The sequence below is a fragment of the Zeugodacus cucurbitae genome, chromosome 5 (assembly GCF_028554725.1).
Source record: "Zeugodacus cucurbitae isolate PBARC_wt_2022May chromosome 5, idZeuCucr1.2, whole genome shotgun sequence".
Lineage (NCBI taxonomy): Eukaryota > Metazoa > Arthropoda > Insecta > Diptera > Tephritidae > Zeugodacus > Zeugodacus cucurbitae.
In genome coordinates, this window is record NC_071670.1 from 59,251,349 (window position 1) to 59,270,061 (window position 18,713).

Below are 18,713 nucleotides of genomic sequence, written 5' to 3' on the forward strand. Positions count from 1 at the left end.
GAGAGTGTAACTAAATGAGAGTAATGAGAGAGGGCCAAGATATCTAGAAATGATAGCGTGGTCAGTTATTGAGCAAGCAATACACTCCCTCATGCTGGACAACTATTGTTCCTAGAATAGAAGACGTTGAAACTATCATAACTTACATCAATTAAGTTTTCTAAGAATCTTGAATTTTGGATACTCTTTATTTTATTTTATATTTATTATTATTATTTATTATTATTAATATTAATATTTTTTCTCTTTTTATGTAAATATTTTTATTTCTGTTTATGCCTAAATGTCAAAGCCCCCAAATAAAGCAGCGCGTTTTTTTTCGAAGCCATTTCCGATTATATAATTACACCGAGTATTAGCGTCGTGATCTGAATAGGAATTTTGATTTGTAAAGCAATTTGTATATATACAATTCTTTCGAAGAATGCCTCACTACAACAATAACAAAAACCCGCCCTCATTGTAAATATGTCTGTACTCGCACTCTTAGTCATATAATTAATAAATAATAAACTTTCGCAAGTACTGAAGCATAACATAAATATAAATATCGTGTATTTAAAGACTGTGAGTGGATATAAAATTTATCTATATAGCAGCATGATTCATGATTCATGCTATAAATCGGTTGAACTTCGACACAGCGTGAGTTCGTCACAGTTTTGAATTGATATACTAAATTCGTTTCATCACTTAAGCTATAGTCATTTACTCATTCATTATACTATTTTTGTAGAGGTTAGGTACAATTTTGGAATAAGAAAAATATTTATTATTTTTTAAATTTATTTATGGAAGCTGTCATAAAGGTTCTACTAATTAGAAAAATTAGTTTTAATTAAATTAAGATCACAGTATGTAATCACAAACTTCGTAATTGCTATCTAATAATCTAATTTCTAATCACGAATCTAAAAACTAGGTTACAACTAAGATGATACCGTTCTTAAAACTCTACTAGTTGTAAATTAGTAGTATGTATATACTGTTGCATGCATGTATACCTTTATAAATGAATTATAGGTATATATTTATTCAATGATTCAGTTTTATCGCGTTATCATAGTGGTTTTCTATAGAAACGCTTTTAGTTGGTCAATGCATGGGTTTGTCATCGTTACATAATGCAAGTGTTGAAAGAATGTACATAGATTACAAAACAAAAACAAACAAAAAAAAAGCAATTGAAAGAAATATCTTGTATTTATTATTTTTTGTGATTTTTTAGAATTGTTTTTCTACGATCAGTATATAGATATAGCCTTAAGTTTATTATTATTTATTAACATATATTTCGGCAGTATAACTGTAAATTTTAAGCTAAAAATATTGTGTAGAACATGAGTTACAGCGTTTTGAACACCCCCACCCCCCAAAAAATGGACTCGCACTTCCTCCACGATTCCTGTTGATTGGCTTATCGGAAACAAAAAGTTAGCGGCGTTTTAATATGTAAGCTTGGATGTATGAAATGCACTACGATATAGTGAATATACAAAAAATGGACTTTTGGAAGACATTTGAAAAAAAAAATTGTGAATTTTGCGTTTATTTTTAGTATTTTGGTATAAAAAATTCAATTTTTCAATTTTGGAATTTTGTATCAATAATCGTGCGTTCCATGCGTTTACATGTGCTGAGTGCACGCAAGAAAAACTAAAAAACGAATTTCTTTACTACCGTATTGTAGACATGTTAAGAAAGCAATTTTGAGCCCATCATATGTGATGACCCCCTTAAGGGGCTTCAGCAAGGAAACATTTTGGTTTTTTAGTTTTAAAGTTCATTTGGTACAGTAAAAGCTCTTTATTCGCGGGGTATAAGTTCCATAAATATGCCGCGAATACAGAAACCGTGAATACGGGATGGTAATTTATATGGGATTATAGGGGATATGTTCCTAGGTGACAAAAACAAAAAAAAAAAAAAAAACAAATAAGTATATAAAACAAGTAAGGAAGGGCTAAGTTCGGGTGTAACCGAACATTTTATACTCTCGCAATTTATTGATGTAATTTTATAAAGACAACACAATTCGACCCATATATTCGGCATAAAGTTCAATAGAATAACGAAAACCATTATAAATAGTATATGGGGACTGAGGTAATTCCTAAACCGATTTCACTCGTTTTCACCACCAAGATACAATGTATCGAAGACTATACGATCACTTAATTTAATATTACTTATAATTAGGTATATAGGATCTGGGGGAAATTATGACCCGATTTTTACCATTTCAGGTACAGAGAGAAACTGTTATAAGAAAAAAATTCAGAGGGAATGAATTACATTAAAATATCTGAGGGATTTACCTATATTTTCGGTGAAAAATTAACCTTAGGCACTGAGTTCTTCATGCTTGATATCAGGGGCCTTGAAAAGTCATGGTCCGATTTTGAAAATTTTTCCACAAGTGATGTCACAGCTCAAATACAGTATTTGTGTAAAGTTTTATTCCGCTAGCTTCATAGGTTCCTTATGAATACATTATAAAGTGAACGAATCAGATGGAATTCAAAATTGGGTTATATGGGAAGTAGACGTAGTTGTGAACCGATTTCGCCCATATTCCACCCGTGTCATCAGGGTGTCAAGAAAGTGTTATATACCGAATTTCATTGAAATCGGTCGAATAGTTCTTGAGATATGGTTTTTGACCCATAAGTGGGCGACGCCACGCCCATTTTCCATTTTGTAGAAAAATCTCAGTGCAGCTTTCTTCTGCCATTTCTTATGTAAAATTTGGTGTTTCTGACGTTTTTCGTTAGGGAGTTAACCCACTTTTAGTAATTTTCAACCTAACCTTTGTATGGGAGGTGGGCGTGGTTATTATCCGATTTCTTTCATTTTTGGACTGTATAAGAAAATGGCTAAAAAAACGACTGCAGAAAGTTTGGCTTATATAGCTTTATTGGTTTGCGAGTTATATACAAAAAACTTATTTGAGGGCGGGGTCACGCCCACTTTTCCAAAAAAATTACATCCAAATGTGCCCCTCCCTAATGGGATCCTATGTTCCAAATTTCATTTTCATAACTTTATTTATGACTTAGTTATGACACTGTATAGGTTTTCGGTTTCCTCCATTTTGTGGGCGTGGCAGTGGACCGATTTTGCCCATTTTCGAAAGCAACCTCCTCAGGATGCCAAGGAACATGTGTTCCAACTTTCATTAAGATATCTTAATTTTTACTCAAGTTATCGCTTGCACGGACAGACGGACAGACGGACGGACAGACGGACGGACAGACATCCGGATTTCAAATCTACTCGTCATCCTGATCATTTATGTATATATAACCCCATATCTAACTCTTATATTTCTTGGTGACACAAACAACCGTTATGTGAACAAAACTATGATACTCTGTGCAACAGGTTGCGAGAGTATAAAAATGATTTAATTGAAGTTTTTGAACATTTTAATTAATTATCTTAAGGCTTACGAAATGGTTTGAAGAATTTTGTAATTTTTTCTTGCTTAGCAGTTTTCAAAAGCTCCTTCAATTCAGACTGATACACAGCAGTCGCATTAGCAAATTGTATCTTAAAAATTAGACTTCGTTCCATAGACGCATCAATGTTCATAAAGAAATCGCATAGCTCATTCGCAGGTGATCTAGTCGGGTGTGCTCATATAATTAAGCCAATGTAACGAAACCTTAGCAATCACTATCTGTGTAAAAAAAAAATATTAAAAAAGTGAAGAGTTTATTGGTTCCATTTAATTTAAAGTGTTTTTTGAAAGTTTTCTAAAAAATAGGTAAGAACAAGAGTTCAGTTCCATGTGAGCCCCTTCTATATGTAAATATTACCAAAAGTTCAAAAATATTCCGAAAATAGTGGAATATTTAACATTTTCTTGTAATAAGATCTATTTTACTTTTTTATTAGTCCATTCGACAAGAATATTGGGTAGGCTACCTATTGGAATAATTTTATTATTATGTATGTACTTATTAGATCCGCGAATAAAAAAAATTTTAGTCGCGAATATAAAAATTGGGTCTCATTTTTTTAATCCGCGAATAAAGGAAGCGCGAATAAAGAGTTTACTGTATTTTGAATTATGATTAGCATAGAAAAAATTTTAATATCACAAACAGCAATGAAAATGATCAGTATTGAAATAAGGATATACATTATGAAATAAGGATTCAATCAACTAGAATCTAGATTTTAAGATCCAGATATCTTCTAGAATTTGTTTGGTTTAAGATTTTCGAAAAAATCGTATGGATTTTTTGGACTTTAGATTCTATGAAGAAACCCGGCTTCATTATTATATTTTATATTTTTATTCTTATTATATTTTTACTTTCTGTCAAAAGTAGTTAGCATTAAAAGTGGCCAAACAGAAAATAAAGCACTTGAAGACAATCTTTAATTGACCATAAAAGCTAATTTATATCTAAGGCATAATACTTGTGAAGTGTTACAAAGCCACCATAACAAAAAATATTGTCGAATAAATTTGAGGGACTATGCAATTGGACTTAAACCACATGGCTATGTTGGAATATGTTTCATAACTGTTGGGACTTAAGAGCATAGGCTTTAAATTTAAGTGAAATATTGCATTCGCTTTTTTTTCTTACATAAAACATATGGAAAGCATCTATTCAACCAACCAACAAAGACTGAAATAAAATTACGACACACAACGTCATAAACGATACGAATTGTCAAGCTTTCATGGTAATGACAAGCAAAGCCTTCCACCATACATGAGGCTGTCTAAAGCAAGTATTTTCTCTTTCAATTAAAATTTCCAGTAACTGGAGATTAGTTTCCGACTCCTCTCATCTCATTATTATGATATATGTATGTCTTATTACTTAATTATTTTCATAATATGGCATCGGCATCGGTTATCGTAATGGCCATAGAGATATGAAAAGAAACTTTCTCGAAGAAAGTAAAATAGAAAACTTGAACTATACGCAAACTATAAGATTAGTTATGTGACAAATCACCGTAACGAATAAGCGACAGTGTTTTATTTCACAAAATTACCAGATTCTGAGCCTGTGATGAAACTGTGTTGTAGAAGCGCTTTTTATAGAATATTCCAAAGCAAACTCAGATGAAAAGTAGAAAAAGAAACTTCGATGCTGTTTGATTTGAGATTTGTTTTACTTTGTTTATAAGCACACGAGCAACATTTGTGCTTGCAACATTTTACAACGAGAGTAATCAAGCCTAACGCCAGCTTGGCTGCGATAAACTCGTTGTAAACATTGATTGATGTGCTGTATATATAAATTGAAATTCATGTAACTAAATCCGCACCTATAATAGGTGTGTATATGTAACCAAAAGTAGAAATATCTTTATGCTAGAATATAGCGTTCAGCGTATTTTTAACCCAAGCGCTGTGTCAAGCTCGTGTGAATCATGCTTGTATGAGTGGCTTGAAATCGAAAACGTGTTAGTTGGCTAACCTGTATTTAAAATATGTATGAATATTCAAGTTTGTAGCGATATAAATATATACATACATATTTTCGATATGTGTTATGACAAAGGAGCATAATATGTGTTATGATATGTTACATAATTGTAAAAATATTGCATAATATATTTCGCGTGATTGGAATAATAATTAATATTTTTAATAAGAAAAGTATTCGAAATTTGAAATGAAATGTATTCATAAAATTGAAGTCGAGATTTTAGTGATCTTAATATGAAATTTCCTATATAGTAGTAATCTGTGCGAAAAGGCTATAAGTTAAATATGAGTATTTAATGATCTACTGAGTTTTTGAATCAGTATACCAGAAACATTAAAATGCTGAAATGTTCCACTTGTTCAGTTGACTTTATTTACACCAAATGAAACTAAAAATATTTGTGTATTTTTATACCCTGAACAGGGTATATTAAGTTTGTCACGAAGTTTGTAACACCCAGAAGGAAGTGTCGGAGGTCCTATAAAGTATATATATAAATGATCAGTATGTTTAACTGTCATGTCCGTCTGTCCGTCTCTCTGTCTGTATATATACGAACTAGTCCTTCAGTTTTTAAGATATCGTTTGCAGATGTTATTTTCTCTTCAAGAAGCTGCTCATTTGTCGGAACTGCCGATATCGGACCACTATATCATATAGCTGCCATACAAACTGAACGATCGGAATCAAGGGCTTGTATGGAAAACTTCCGCATTTTACTACATATCTTCATGAAATTTGGTGTGAGTTATTGCTCATAGAAATAATTTAATCTCAGATAAAATTGTTCAGATCGGTTCACTATAGCATATAGCTGCCATACAAACTGAACGATCGGAATCAAGGGCTTGTATGGAAAACTTCCGCATTTTACTACATATCTTCACGAAATTTGGTGTGAGTTATTGCTCATAGAAATAATTTAATCTCCGAAAAAATTGTTCAGATCGGTTCACTATAGCATATAGCTGCCATACAAACTGAACGATCGGATTAAAGGGCTTGTATGGAAAACTTCCGCATTTTACTACATATCTTCACGAAATTTGGTGTGAGTTATTGCTCATAGAAATAATTTAATCTCCGAAAAAATTGTTCAGATCGGTTCACTATAGCATATAGCTGCCATACAAACTCAACGATCGGATTCAAGGGATTGTATGGAAAACTTCCGCATTTTACTACATATCTTCACGAAATTTGGTGTGAGTTATTGCTCATAGAAATAATTTAATCTCAGATAAAATTGTTCAGATCGGTTCACTATAGCATATAGCTGCCATACAAACTGAACGATCGGATTAAAGGGCTTGTATGGAAAACTTCCGCATATTACTACATATCTTCACAAAATTTGGTGTGAGTTATTGCTCATAGAAATAATTTAATCTCCGAAAAAATTGTTCAGATCGGTTCACTATAGCATATAGCTGCCATACAAACTCAACGATCGGATTCAAAGGATTGTATGGAAAACTTCCGCATTTTACTACATATCTTCACGAAATTTGGTGTGAGTTATTGCTCATAGAAATAATTTAATCTCAGATAAAATTGTTCAGATCGGTTCACTATAGCATATAGCTGCCATACAAACTGAACGATCGGATTAAAGGGTTTGTATGGAAAACTTCCGCATATTACTACATATCTTCACAAAATTTGGTGTGAGTTATTGCTCATAGAAATAATTTAATCTCCGAAAAAATTGTTCAGATCACATAGTTACTAAAAGAAATGCACCTGTGAAGGGTATATTAGCTTCGGTACAGCCGAAGTAAACGTTTTTTCTTGTTTTTCTCTGTTGTTGAAAAGTTCATTATCTATATTTTTCTTTATTTTCTAAATTAATTATTACAATGTAACTTTTCCTTAAAAAAGTGACATCATAAATCTCTTAGTGTTCAGCAGTGTGGTCTAGTCATAAATAACATTACATAGCTTAAAATACCAAATTGAAAAAAGAAGTAATTTTGCAAATTGCTTCCTTTGGCTATATAGAAATCTACCACAAGCTTAGCTTTCTACGCTGAGACACAGACGTGTCAAAAATTACGTCAATTATAGCTAATTAAAGCATATTAACTATTACATACATAGATGCCAACCACAATTTTCCTTATAATTTGCAAAAAATCAATAAACAAATTAATTAGGAAATTTTTCGAAAAAATTCGAAATGCAAGATTTGAATTTCGTAAAAGTAATCAATCACTTTCTATATTTAAAAGAAATTAAAAATGTGAAAAAGGAAAAAAAGATTTTAATTTTTTTTAAATATTGTGTTTTCTATATATGAACAAAATTATGAAAATTTTTGTTGTCATGTTTAGATCTCAAGTGTTGAATGCGCACAGGTGTCTTACTGAATATTATTTATATATGTATATATATATATAAATTTACGCAATGTGTCACACATATCCGACCGCCAAGTGCCTCTATGAATTAATGAATGAGCGGCTGCCATGAAATTTTGTACAAAAAAAAAAACAAAAAATTAAATACAAAAAAGCTTTTTAACAATTGCACTGGTGGAGGCTATTATAAAAAAGTCGACCACATTTATGACCACAGTGATACATATAATGAAAGTATTGAGAAGCGCAGAAACCGCACTCGTTTAGCTCCACACCCCTCACACTACACTTCCACTAAATAAATGCTTAGCATGAGTGAAACCAATAACAGGCGCGCGATAAAATAAAATATTTTTACAATTTGATAAGTGAATATATTATATATATCATATATATATTTCCTACTGATATGCCGTTAACAAGTGTACTCATTCAAATATATGTACTATTACAGGCAATACAATGCAGGCCTACATACTCGTATATTGAATTACTGATAATAATTTCTGCTCTTCATATTTTTAGTTTTTTTTTTGTTTTTGCCTGACACATATTTCACTGCATTTTATCTGTAATCACACACTGTCTTGTTGTTGCTGTCATGAGCCCTTGTCAACTCGCATATTCTTATATTTGAAGGTGTGTGTGTGTGTGTCTGTATGGAAGTCTGTGGCACTAGGAGTGTTTATTAATTGTTGCTCTTCTATATACATATATGTAAGTACTTAAATGTCAGTGAGTGGCATAGGCGTGTGCGCTCAAAAGCGCTTTAATGTCTCACTGCTCTGTCGGCCTTTGCTGCTTCGTTGGAGTTGCAGCGACTGCATTTGTGTCTGTGTGTGTGTATGTTGATACAATGCAATAGAGCAGCTGAGAAATGTTAGTTAATTGATAAAATATTTCATTTGTATTAAAAAAAATTTAAAAGTGAAAATTTTTTGAAAAAGGTAAATTTTTGAATGGTAAAATTTTAAATTCAATGTTTTCATTGCAATGAAATTACTTACTTGGAATACTTATACTTAACTCACGCTAAAGAACGCACAAAAGCTTCCTCTAACTTAACTTTTTCACTTAATTAGCGCCTAGGCATAATATTTTTTTGTGAAAATTAAAAAAAAAATATTATTTGATTAAGTCTCCAAAATTTATAAAATTTGTCTATTGGAAAAGCAATTTGACATCAGATGAGCAATATTTTTTGCCGCTATTAGAGTTTTATGCATTATTCTATAAAATATTCCCAGTACTACCAATATTTCTAATTCAACTTTATTTTACGACTGATTGTGTAAATATTTTTCACATTTCCGGTCACCATTAAATCAAAAAGTTAAGTGTTGAATATGAATTAAATGAAAAAATACCGAATAATAATAGTTTATCACATAACTATCTATAATTCATGAAGTATTATTGCCATAGTTTTCTATGTTAGACTATTCTCTATCCATTATCTGATAAAACTGCGAAATTCTCATACACATAAATATAATATGTATTAACAATTGAGTGCTATCTTTGATTTAAAAGGTGCTTTCTTACAATATGATGTGTTTTCTTTTGTATTTATGTGTGTATGTATGTATATACAGTGGAACGTCCATAACTGGAACTTTTGAATTGATATTAGAGTTTAGAAATCAAATTTCATACAATTTTGCTTCCATAACTCAAACTTCCCTAACTCGTACTCTTGAAGTGGATATCGAAATCAAATTTCATACAATTTTGCTTCCATAAATCGAACTTTTCGACCAGAACATTATACAAAATTTAAAATTTTACTATCAAGGAAAAATTTTAAAAGAGATCGTATGGGGGCAAACAAAGAATATGGTTTTATACTTATAGATTTCCTAAATCGTGTAACAAAAGTACGAGATACAGACCTCAAGAGCCAAACAATAGCAAAATGCAACAAAACAAATTACAGAATACATGTTTTAATGTATTTAGATACAACTTTTTGCGAAGTAAATAACTAAAACTGTGGGTAAATCTATAATTTACAGCATTTTGAAAAATGCATGTTTTATTGAAAATTTCTATAACTCGAAGTCTCTCTAACTCGAAGTTTTTTTTTTGGATTATGGTGATTCGAGTTAGAGAAGTTCCACTGTATTTATATATGTATTTATTATCTATACATTAAAAACTGTTTTCTTATCTTAGTGGCTATTAAAAGATAACTGCTTTCGCCGATATAGTTTCTAATTGTGTATTAAAACAACAAAAACAAAAAATTTAAAATTTTACGTGATAAAATTAGCTTGATTAATAGCAGCTAATAATTAATAAAAATTAGTAAAGCAAAAAAAAAATGTTAAAAATTGTATAAAAAATTAAAAGCAGGAAATTTTTAATTTACATTTTTTAAATTTATTTTTCAATATTTAAAAAATCTGAAAAATTTCTTCAAAAATATTAAATTTTAAGTTATAAAATGAACCTGATTAATAGCAGCTAATAATTAATAAAAATTAATAAAACAAAAAAATATTAAAAATTGTATATAAAATTTTAGAAAGGAAATGTTTAATTTAATTTTGAAAATTTATTTTTCAATATATTTAGAAATCTCAAAAATTTCTTCAAAAATATTTTTTATTTATTTTTTTTTGTAAAAATCACTCAATTTATCATTTCCGTTGCATCCTTTACCTAATCATCACTACTAATATTTTTTTCTGAGCGTATAGGCTCACACATACACACATATGCATCTCAGTATGCTAGTTAAGCATGTCTGTGTGCTTGCGCTTTATGTTTACTTTTTGAAAAGTCGCCAGACTACTCAAAACGATTACAAAAACTCGAGTTACACAGGTACAAAGGCACATACAGAAGCTGGAATGTATGCTTAGTATATGCATACATACAATATATAAAGCTATACATATGTATGTATATATGCATATAAAGAGATAGATTTAAGCACGAGTTGCGAACAAAACATCATGCAACACAGCCTTCTAATGCTGCAACAATTATTTAAGGCGCGCTCCCCCACACCCAGACCCCGCCTGGTTGCTTTTAAGCTCGGCATTCTTAACACGACTGCTAACTAGCTTTTAATGTTTTTATGTTTCTCTGCTTGTATTTATCTATCTAACATTGCTTTGTGACACAAATAAATGTTTTTTACCTTTTCAAAACTCCATACACTTTCTGAAATTATGCTTCCACCGCTTCTTCTGCTGCTGCCACTGACGAAATAAGTGTTAATTGCTCAACTTTCGAGTAATAACAATTTTTTTGTTGTTGTTGCTGTTGCTGTTGTCATTTAACGCACATCCAGGCTATTCATTCGCATACTTTCGTTAATTGCAAAAGCGCTGGAAGACACTCAGCGCTTTGTTGTTATTGTTTTTTTTTTCGTTTGTGCCAAAAGAAATTTCACCCTTCGTTTATTGTTTAAAATGGTCGCAACACATATGTATGTATCACTAACTACTATTATTTATGTATGTATGTACAGCAGTGTGTATATTTTCGCATTTTAAATTATTTAACAACAACAACAACAACTATGGCAAGTGAGCCCAACTCGCTGATATGCTTGCAAAATTATTATATTATAGTTGGTGTGTTGTTGTTGTCGCCGTTTATTTTTATTTTTAATATTTATTTATAAATATATTTTTATTATTATTTTATACATACAAACATATATTTTATTTATAACAATTTCTTTGTTTTTATTTCATTATCTCTGCTTCGCTGCTTTAATTTGTCTCACTCACAGATGATTCATGCGGCAACGTCGCACAGATACACACACACACCGATACAACTGCAAAATTCGCTCCAAAGGCACGTACACTACTACACACACACACAAACGCCTTGCGTTTTATCAGCAAAAACACTAACAACACTATTCGTATAGATATACAACTGCGCTAGGTATTTTGTTGCTTTGTGTGCGTGCGCCGTCGTCGATCGTTTTGTATCTCATAAATCCATAAGCCAAAGCGTATCTATCAACTACAAATCACATAATGCATTGCTAATTCACTACTTTCGTTGGTTCTCTTCACTTCTTGTTGGTTTTCGACTATCCACAATATTATATTCGCACTTGTATTTGTTGTTTTTACACTTAGATATATATGTATATGTATATTTAAAAGAAAATAGTCCTCTAGTCTAGCCGGCACAAATTTCTTCCGCGTCCGATTCACACGTACCGTACGATCTGCCACCACAAATACTTATGTTTACTACCAGACAAGTCCAATCGCCAGCGTTTTCTATGTGAATCGCCACACATCGCACTCAAGTGGCAGTGTTGCTTCTTTGTTGGTTAGAGTGAAGAATTGTACTCAAAAGGGGGAAAAATTTATGAGTGATTTTGGATGATATTTCTGAGATAGCAGGAAGTTTTTGGAACACAAAAAAAAAAATTAAAAACAGAATAAAAAATAAAAAAAAAAAAATAAATAAATAATTAAAAATAAATAAGTACTAATAATTGAAAAATAAACTAGTAATGGACGTCCTAGTATACATATGAGGAATCTGTGAAAGAGACTATTATGACTATTTTTGGTACCAAACCTCTTAGAACTAGATAATTTTAGAAAAGCTAAAGACTAATAAACCCGGAATAATATTCACTAGAGCGATGGAAATTGAAATATTTATCATATGGGGTCTAGTAGAATATTTGGACTTGATATTACTATTATTAAGGTATTTAGCATACTGATTGGCATAAAAGAATTAACCGGACGAGCGAGAAATCTTAATATTCGTTGTTGTTGTAGCGACTGTTCAATTCTCTAAAAATTAATATCATGTAACATTAGGCTCTGAGGGTCTCAGACCTATACGAGTACGGGCAATATGGAGAGAATTATTAAATGATGAAGTTTAAGGGAGATTTCTTGCTCCTAGAACTACCATGAGCTTAATCTTGGACATACCTTAAGAGGACTAGTATGAGCTTAATCTTGTACCTTATGAGAAAGGTATTTCTTGAAGACCCTGACTCTGAATTTTGTGAGTAAAGTCCAGCTTTTGGTTGATGTATAATGAGAAATAATGTAATCTTCTATTTTTGGTACGAATTCGAGCTGAAGACACGGACCGACCGAACAGACCTTGTAAAGAGTTGTATTAAATAGTGATCTCAATTATGAAATAAAAAAAAATAAAGGAAGATTCAGCAAATATACCCAAAATATAGAACTTATACTATTTCATATATTTCTATATTAATTAAAAAGTCAATTAATTTTGAAACACTCTTGGTTTAGCGTTTTCAAATAAGAATAAACAATATTATCAAAAGGTACTTTTAAAAAGCTTATATTTATTGCAGAGCACGCATATGTACCTATATGTCATAGAAATATTCATTATACACTATGCTGATTAAACTTTTTAGTAAACAATGAGTTTTTAGAGCAACAAAACACACTATTGAATTATCAATACATTAACAAAATAAATGCAATTTCCATTCACATTTACTTGCACTTATTTCCATATCACCGTCACATTAGTATCCTTATCGATATCTCTTTCAATATCCAATGGCGATAAGCCCGTTTTACAACAAATTTCATCGAAGCTCGAAAGCCCAGTGTACATTTTCTGCCTGCCGGAGGGCACTGAACCAGTAAAAACAGGATACTTATGTATGCAACGTATGAACTTGTGCTGCAAACCGAATATAACCAATTTGCGCTCATCGATATTGTAATTTTGTGGACATAAGCGTTGACAAATGGCGCGCAGTGTCACACCGTGCGTCATGGAGGCGTAGAATTGGAAGACCTTATGTATAGAGGGATGTGTTTTATCGGAATTTAAGGCGACATATTTGCGACAAGCTTGACTTAGTGTTGGGATTTTGATTAAGCTTTTCAAATGTTGTGTGCACATGTAGACGTTGCTGTATTTAAGTATGGGCAGTAGATGTACTACGCCATAGTAGGCCAAATTTTGTATGCACGATTTTACGAGATTGGTTTCGACGTCAGCTTCGGCAGCAATGCGCGCAATGTGATTGATGCCATTTATATAGGGGAAAATCTGTAATAATATAAAATTTTTTAATAATAATTTATTAAAATTCAATAAACTGTTTTATAATCACCTGTTGCGTAGTCAAATCCCACTTGTCTAGTGGTGTATTCTTGAAGTCAACTAGCAGTAAAGGCACCATGTGATCTTTAACAACAGGTGGATCAGGTTTGTGTATAACAATTTTCAAATAAATAGTAGTGTCGCCCTCTGTAAAGAGCAAATATAAATTTAGACACTCTTAAAAATATGTAAAGACTGGAATTTTTTAACTAACCCACAATTGTAGTAACTTTCTTCTCATTCAAATCTTTTATGACGGTTTCAAAGATTTTTTGTAACTTCAATTTGTGATCACCTTCTTTCGATAAGAAACATGATTCCTCTTCCATCATTATCTACAATTGGATTTAAAAAAATAATATGTAGAATTGCAAAGTAATGGGAATGTTGTTTACCAAGTACTCAGACAGCTTCTTAACCACCGGCTCATATTGCACCGAACGCGCCCAGGAATCGCAAACAAAACACAAATTAAATAGAAACGCATTGCGTGCATATTTCTGTTGATTTTCAATGCCCACTGGATATCCCACGACTTTTATATCTAGCGCATTCACTGTAAGTATGCAGCGTTGCAGATGTGGTTTGGGTATAATATAAACATTAATGGCATCAAATACTTCCTTGCTGACATAATCAGCGGGTACCTGAAGAATAAGATGAAACATATGAATACAATTTTATTAAGAAAGAATTCTTATTGATAACCCACCTGACAGCTAATTTTGCAGCCAGCCGTCGCATGGAACTCACTGAGGAAAATGCAACGTATTTGACCCTCGCGTCCATATTCTTCATAGTAGTCATTAGTGCTAACTTGCATTTTTATTGTTTTTTCACGTCTTGCGCATAATTTGTAGAAATTATTGATAACAAAATGCACCACATAAACTTTTTCTTACTTGTTTATTTACAATTCCGACTTGACGTTTGATAATCATATGATCAGTGCTGCCAAGTTTGTGAAAGTATAGAGTTGTCTGTAGCACTGAGGGCTGTTGAAGTGATTTCAAATTAATTATAACATGTTCGCTGCATTGGTTAATCACGATCCTCGTAAATCACCTGATACCAATAAAAAAATCTTATTAACTTATTAGGATAGTTCATAAACTAATCTTCGGGTAAAGCAATATTTCATCCAAAGTTCGACATTCTTAGCTGAAATTCCTTTCAAGAAGTAAAATACTTTATATTTTAATTTGATTTTCATTATGTTAAAATTTCATAAAATTATAACGCAGAAATCGAATAGGTAAGACTATCATTGGTATAGAATCTATACTATAGATTAATTAGATTAGTGGAGAGTAGATAATAGAATACAGTATTTGTATACATTTTCTGACTTATAATTCATGAGAGATAGACCTTTGAGTCATAAAATACTATGAAAATGGTGGACCTCCAAAAGAAGGAAATATAATATATATAGAAGCCATGTGTTGGAAATGTCGTTCAAGAATTTGTGGTAAGCTAATGATCTATACAAAGTGGGTGCTTCGTGAGCTCACAATTGAGAGAGCCAAAAAACACTTCAAATTGCTTCTGATACCATTGTATTCTTCGGATCTCCATACACCGACTGTTTTAGGTTCTTAGGCCTCAAGAAATGTGAAATAGAAATAAATAAGGGCAATGAAGATGTAAACTAGTGAGTACTTTGAAGCAAAGGACCAAGCATACTGCAAAAATGGTATAGAATTTTTTAACAATAATTATAACGCCGTTTCGTCATTAGTAGCGGTTATAATGAATAATAAAACCGATATAGAATAATTTTATCGTGTTTAAAAATGTGTCAGAAAAATGTTCGATTAATAAAAGTAAAGTCCACTTAAAACCAATGAATTTAGCTAGACTTCTTGGTAATATTTTCAATCAACTTTTTATTATTGTGATGGCAACCCCATCCTCTATGGCATTGCCAGCTAGCACATCCGAAACTCCCAACTGACAAAAATCAATGAAAAGAGCGAATGCGCACTACAAATATGCTCAAACAAACACGAAGTGCTGCCAACCAACCAGCCAACTCGCCTCGCATTCATTGAACAGCGCGAGTGGAAGTCGGTCGTTTGAACGCGGATGTGAACGTGTGTCCGATTGGCTCTATAAGAAGTGAACGGAAGTGCAAAAGCGCGCGCATACAAACATTCGGCTAACGAGATGCACGAAGTGACAACAATAACAAAAAACACCTGTGCCCAGTAAAATTCAGTGTACACAAGGAAGCGTATGAAGTTTGTGAAAAATTGAAAATTTGTGTTTAATTTAAGAAAATACTAAGCTTTGGAAGCTTGAAGGGAAAGAAGAATTGTAAATTGTCTTAAATTGTATTGTATTAACTGCGTAACAGCAGTTTTGTGGCTATTAGGGGTTGCAGAACACAAGTGTATACAAGACAAGTGCTGAAAAGGCAGCAGCTATCAGCTGCAGTCATAGCAATCAATGCGACAATAACAACAAACACTGAGACAGTCAGTGACGTTTGCAAGTGACACAGAGCCTTCAGTTGGCATATGTAATTGACGACCTTAAGTACTACCTGTGCTTGGCTGGCCCTGAGTCGTTGCAAATCTTATGGATTTACATGTATGTATGTGTGTGTGTGTTTTTAGAAGCGCTTGATAGCTGCAATTGACATTCGATGTCAAAGGCAAATTGCACTTGTTCTTCTTATTATTATTGCGTTAAACAGTTTGTTGTTGTTTTAGTGTTTGTACGTCATTCATAAGTCGCAACAACTGTTATTGTTGTTTTTAATGGAAAAACAGGTGCAGTGACATGCACTCTGTGTTTTGTGGTTAAGTCGCTTTTCGGTATCCAAGGGAGACTGTTACACCCACACACACATGTTTGTATGTATGTATGTAAGTTGAGCTGAGGGTGGTTTCATATGTTTGTGACTGCTGCCTTATGAGCGCTGCAAGTCAAGCAGTACAAATCAATTTGTGCAGGCAAAAAGCAAAACATTTGCAAAAATCAATAAAATCGAGAAAAAATATCAAAAAATAAAAGCAAAGTGTTGCTATTGATTACAGTGTTTTCTTTGTGTTCACAGTGTACTTTAAGTCAAACTAAGTGCCGATGAGCAGACACCGCCTTGCCGCAAGAAAGAAAGTGAAAAGCTCACGTGCCAAACGGAAGGAAATATAACAAGTGTATATAAAGAATATATAAGTGTCTTTGTATGTGAAGTGTTGGAATACAACGAATATACATATATACAGGCTATACTCCTAACGCCATATAAAAGTGTGGCAAGTGTATTTCGGTGGTTCGTTGTCCGAAAAAAAGTGAAATTCTAAGCGCTTAGCAACGACTACCAGCTACCCTACAGCTGCTGCTTTATTGGAAAGCTGTCGGCGGCGCCTAAGCCAGCGGGTTCGTGTTCCAGTAGGGAGGATGTTTACTATGTACACGAAATTTTGAGTGCCAAGCCCAAAAATAAAATAGCACAATGTAAGTATTACATATACTAAATGGTAGTAATTGTTGTTGTGAAAGTGTTTTACATATGTACATATATCAGCCACTGGGAATTACTTCATTTTGTGTTGTATTAAACATGCGGCGCCCCAAATAACTAACGCTAATGTGCAAATTTTCAACACTTTTCCCTTTTCCTAATTTAGTGCCGCTATAACGCCCTATTTTAACTATTTTAACTACATACAGCATTGTTGTTGTTGCTTTTAAAACTAATTGATACTTAATAACCTAGTAATGTCTGTGTGTGTGCAAGCGTAATGCTGAAATATTTGTAGTTTCAGGTGCCTTTGTTTTTACTTTTTCTCAACAAATTATAATGTGATTAACGATTTTTACATTTTGCTCGCCAATTCGCCTATACGGTAGCTGTGATAATGTGAAGCTGGCAACATATGAATATGTATGTATGTGTGTTGTGTGCCTCTGTGGCGTTATAAACAATGTTGTTGAACACATAATTATGAGCGTAGAGATATGCATGCATTAATGATGTGAATGAATATAAATATTTTTGTAGATATGTATGTGTGTATATTATACTTATTAACAACATGCCGTAGCGCAAAACAAATGCAAGAAAAATATGGAAAAAATGCAAAGTGGCAGTTCCGTGCAGCGCACCGTCTCAGCGCTGTTGGAAAACTATTTATTACAGTTTTTAACAATTTTTTATTAATGTTTCACTTGCGTGTGCTATATTTAAGCGCATTTGTTGTTAACATTTTGACCGGCAAAGGCATTTATGTGCTCAAATTCCGCTTCATATTTCCGCTTTAAGCGCACATATGCATCATTTGCTAATGTATTTATTATACTTTAATAATTTTAGGCTTCTGTGGCGAAAATTATTGAATTTTTATAAATATGGGGGCTTTATAATAACACTGTTTGTTATAAAATATAGCAATAAATCACCAAAAGCTTTAAAGAAAATCAAAATAAAAGTTTGAAATAATCGATCTTTGGTTTGTTCTCTTCATTCTATAATATAGATTTAATCCAGCTTCACTTCGTTGCCGCTTGCCTACAGCGATAAATCATGTTCCCATTTTATCCCATAATCAGTATTTACGAAAATTTTGCGCTTTCTGCTAACCACTTAAGATGACTCAAAGAAATTAATGAGCAACATTTATATTCTTAAGAAATCTCAAAGCATGAAGTACTACTATAAATGAACTCATCAGATGAGTAATTGTGGAAGATGTAATATTTTTTTCCAAGCTCTACTTTTAGTATTTAATTTACGATTTTCAAAAAAAATTATATACAGTTTAACTTCCATAACTCGAAGTTC

The 18,713-nt window shown here is 32.2% G+C and overlaps 3 protein-coding genes across 11 annotated transcripts in view; 1 reads left to right on the forward strand and 2 right to left on the reverse strand.

The window, feature by feature from the left end:
• Positions 1 to 12,048, reverse strand: part of LOC105209960 (uncharacterized) — a 29,364-nt gene extending 17,316 nt beyond the window's left edge. For all 3 annotated transcript variants that reach the window (XM_011180660.3, XM_011180655.3, XM_011180658.3), the window contains exon 1: positions 10,971 to 12,048. The gene's annotated coding sequence lies outside the window, so the exon portion shown is untranslated. The remainder of the gene's footprint in view (positions 1 to 10,970) is intronic.
• Positions 12,049 to 13,122: 1,074 nt separating this feature from the next.
• Positions 13,123 to 14,866, reverse strand: LOC105209959 (GATOR complex protein NPRL2). The gene is made up of 5 exons (XM_011180654.3): positions 14,634 to 14,866; positions 14,317 to 14,568; positions 14,136 to 14,256; positions 13,932 to 14,068; positions 13,123 to 13,867 (listed from the first exon to the last, which is right to left on the reverse strand). Exons 1-5 carry the CDS (start codon positions 14,742 to 14,744, stop codon positions 13,310 to 13,312), a joined length of 1,179 nt encoding a protein of 392 aa, XP_011178956.1. The 5' UTR covers positions 14,745 to 14,866; the 3' UTR covers positions 13,123 to 13,309.
• Positions 14,867 to 15,924: 1,058 nt separating this feature from the next.
• LOC105209954 (uncharacterized) overlaps positions 15,925 to 18,713 on the forward strand; it is a 55,198-nt gene continuing 52,409 nt past the window's right edge. For 2 of the 7 annotated variants that reach the window (XM_054230796.1, XM_054230797.1), the window contains exons 1-2: positions 15,926 to 16,516; positions 16,986 to 17,386. The gene's annotated coding sequence lies outside the window, so the exon portion shown is untranslated. Of the gene's footprint in view, positions 16,517 to 16,965; positions 17,387 to 18,713 lie in introns of all 7 variants that reach the window. The other 5 variants (XM_054230794.1, XM_011180641.3, XM_011180640.3 and 2 more) reach the window with 5 other exon arrangements.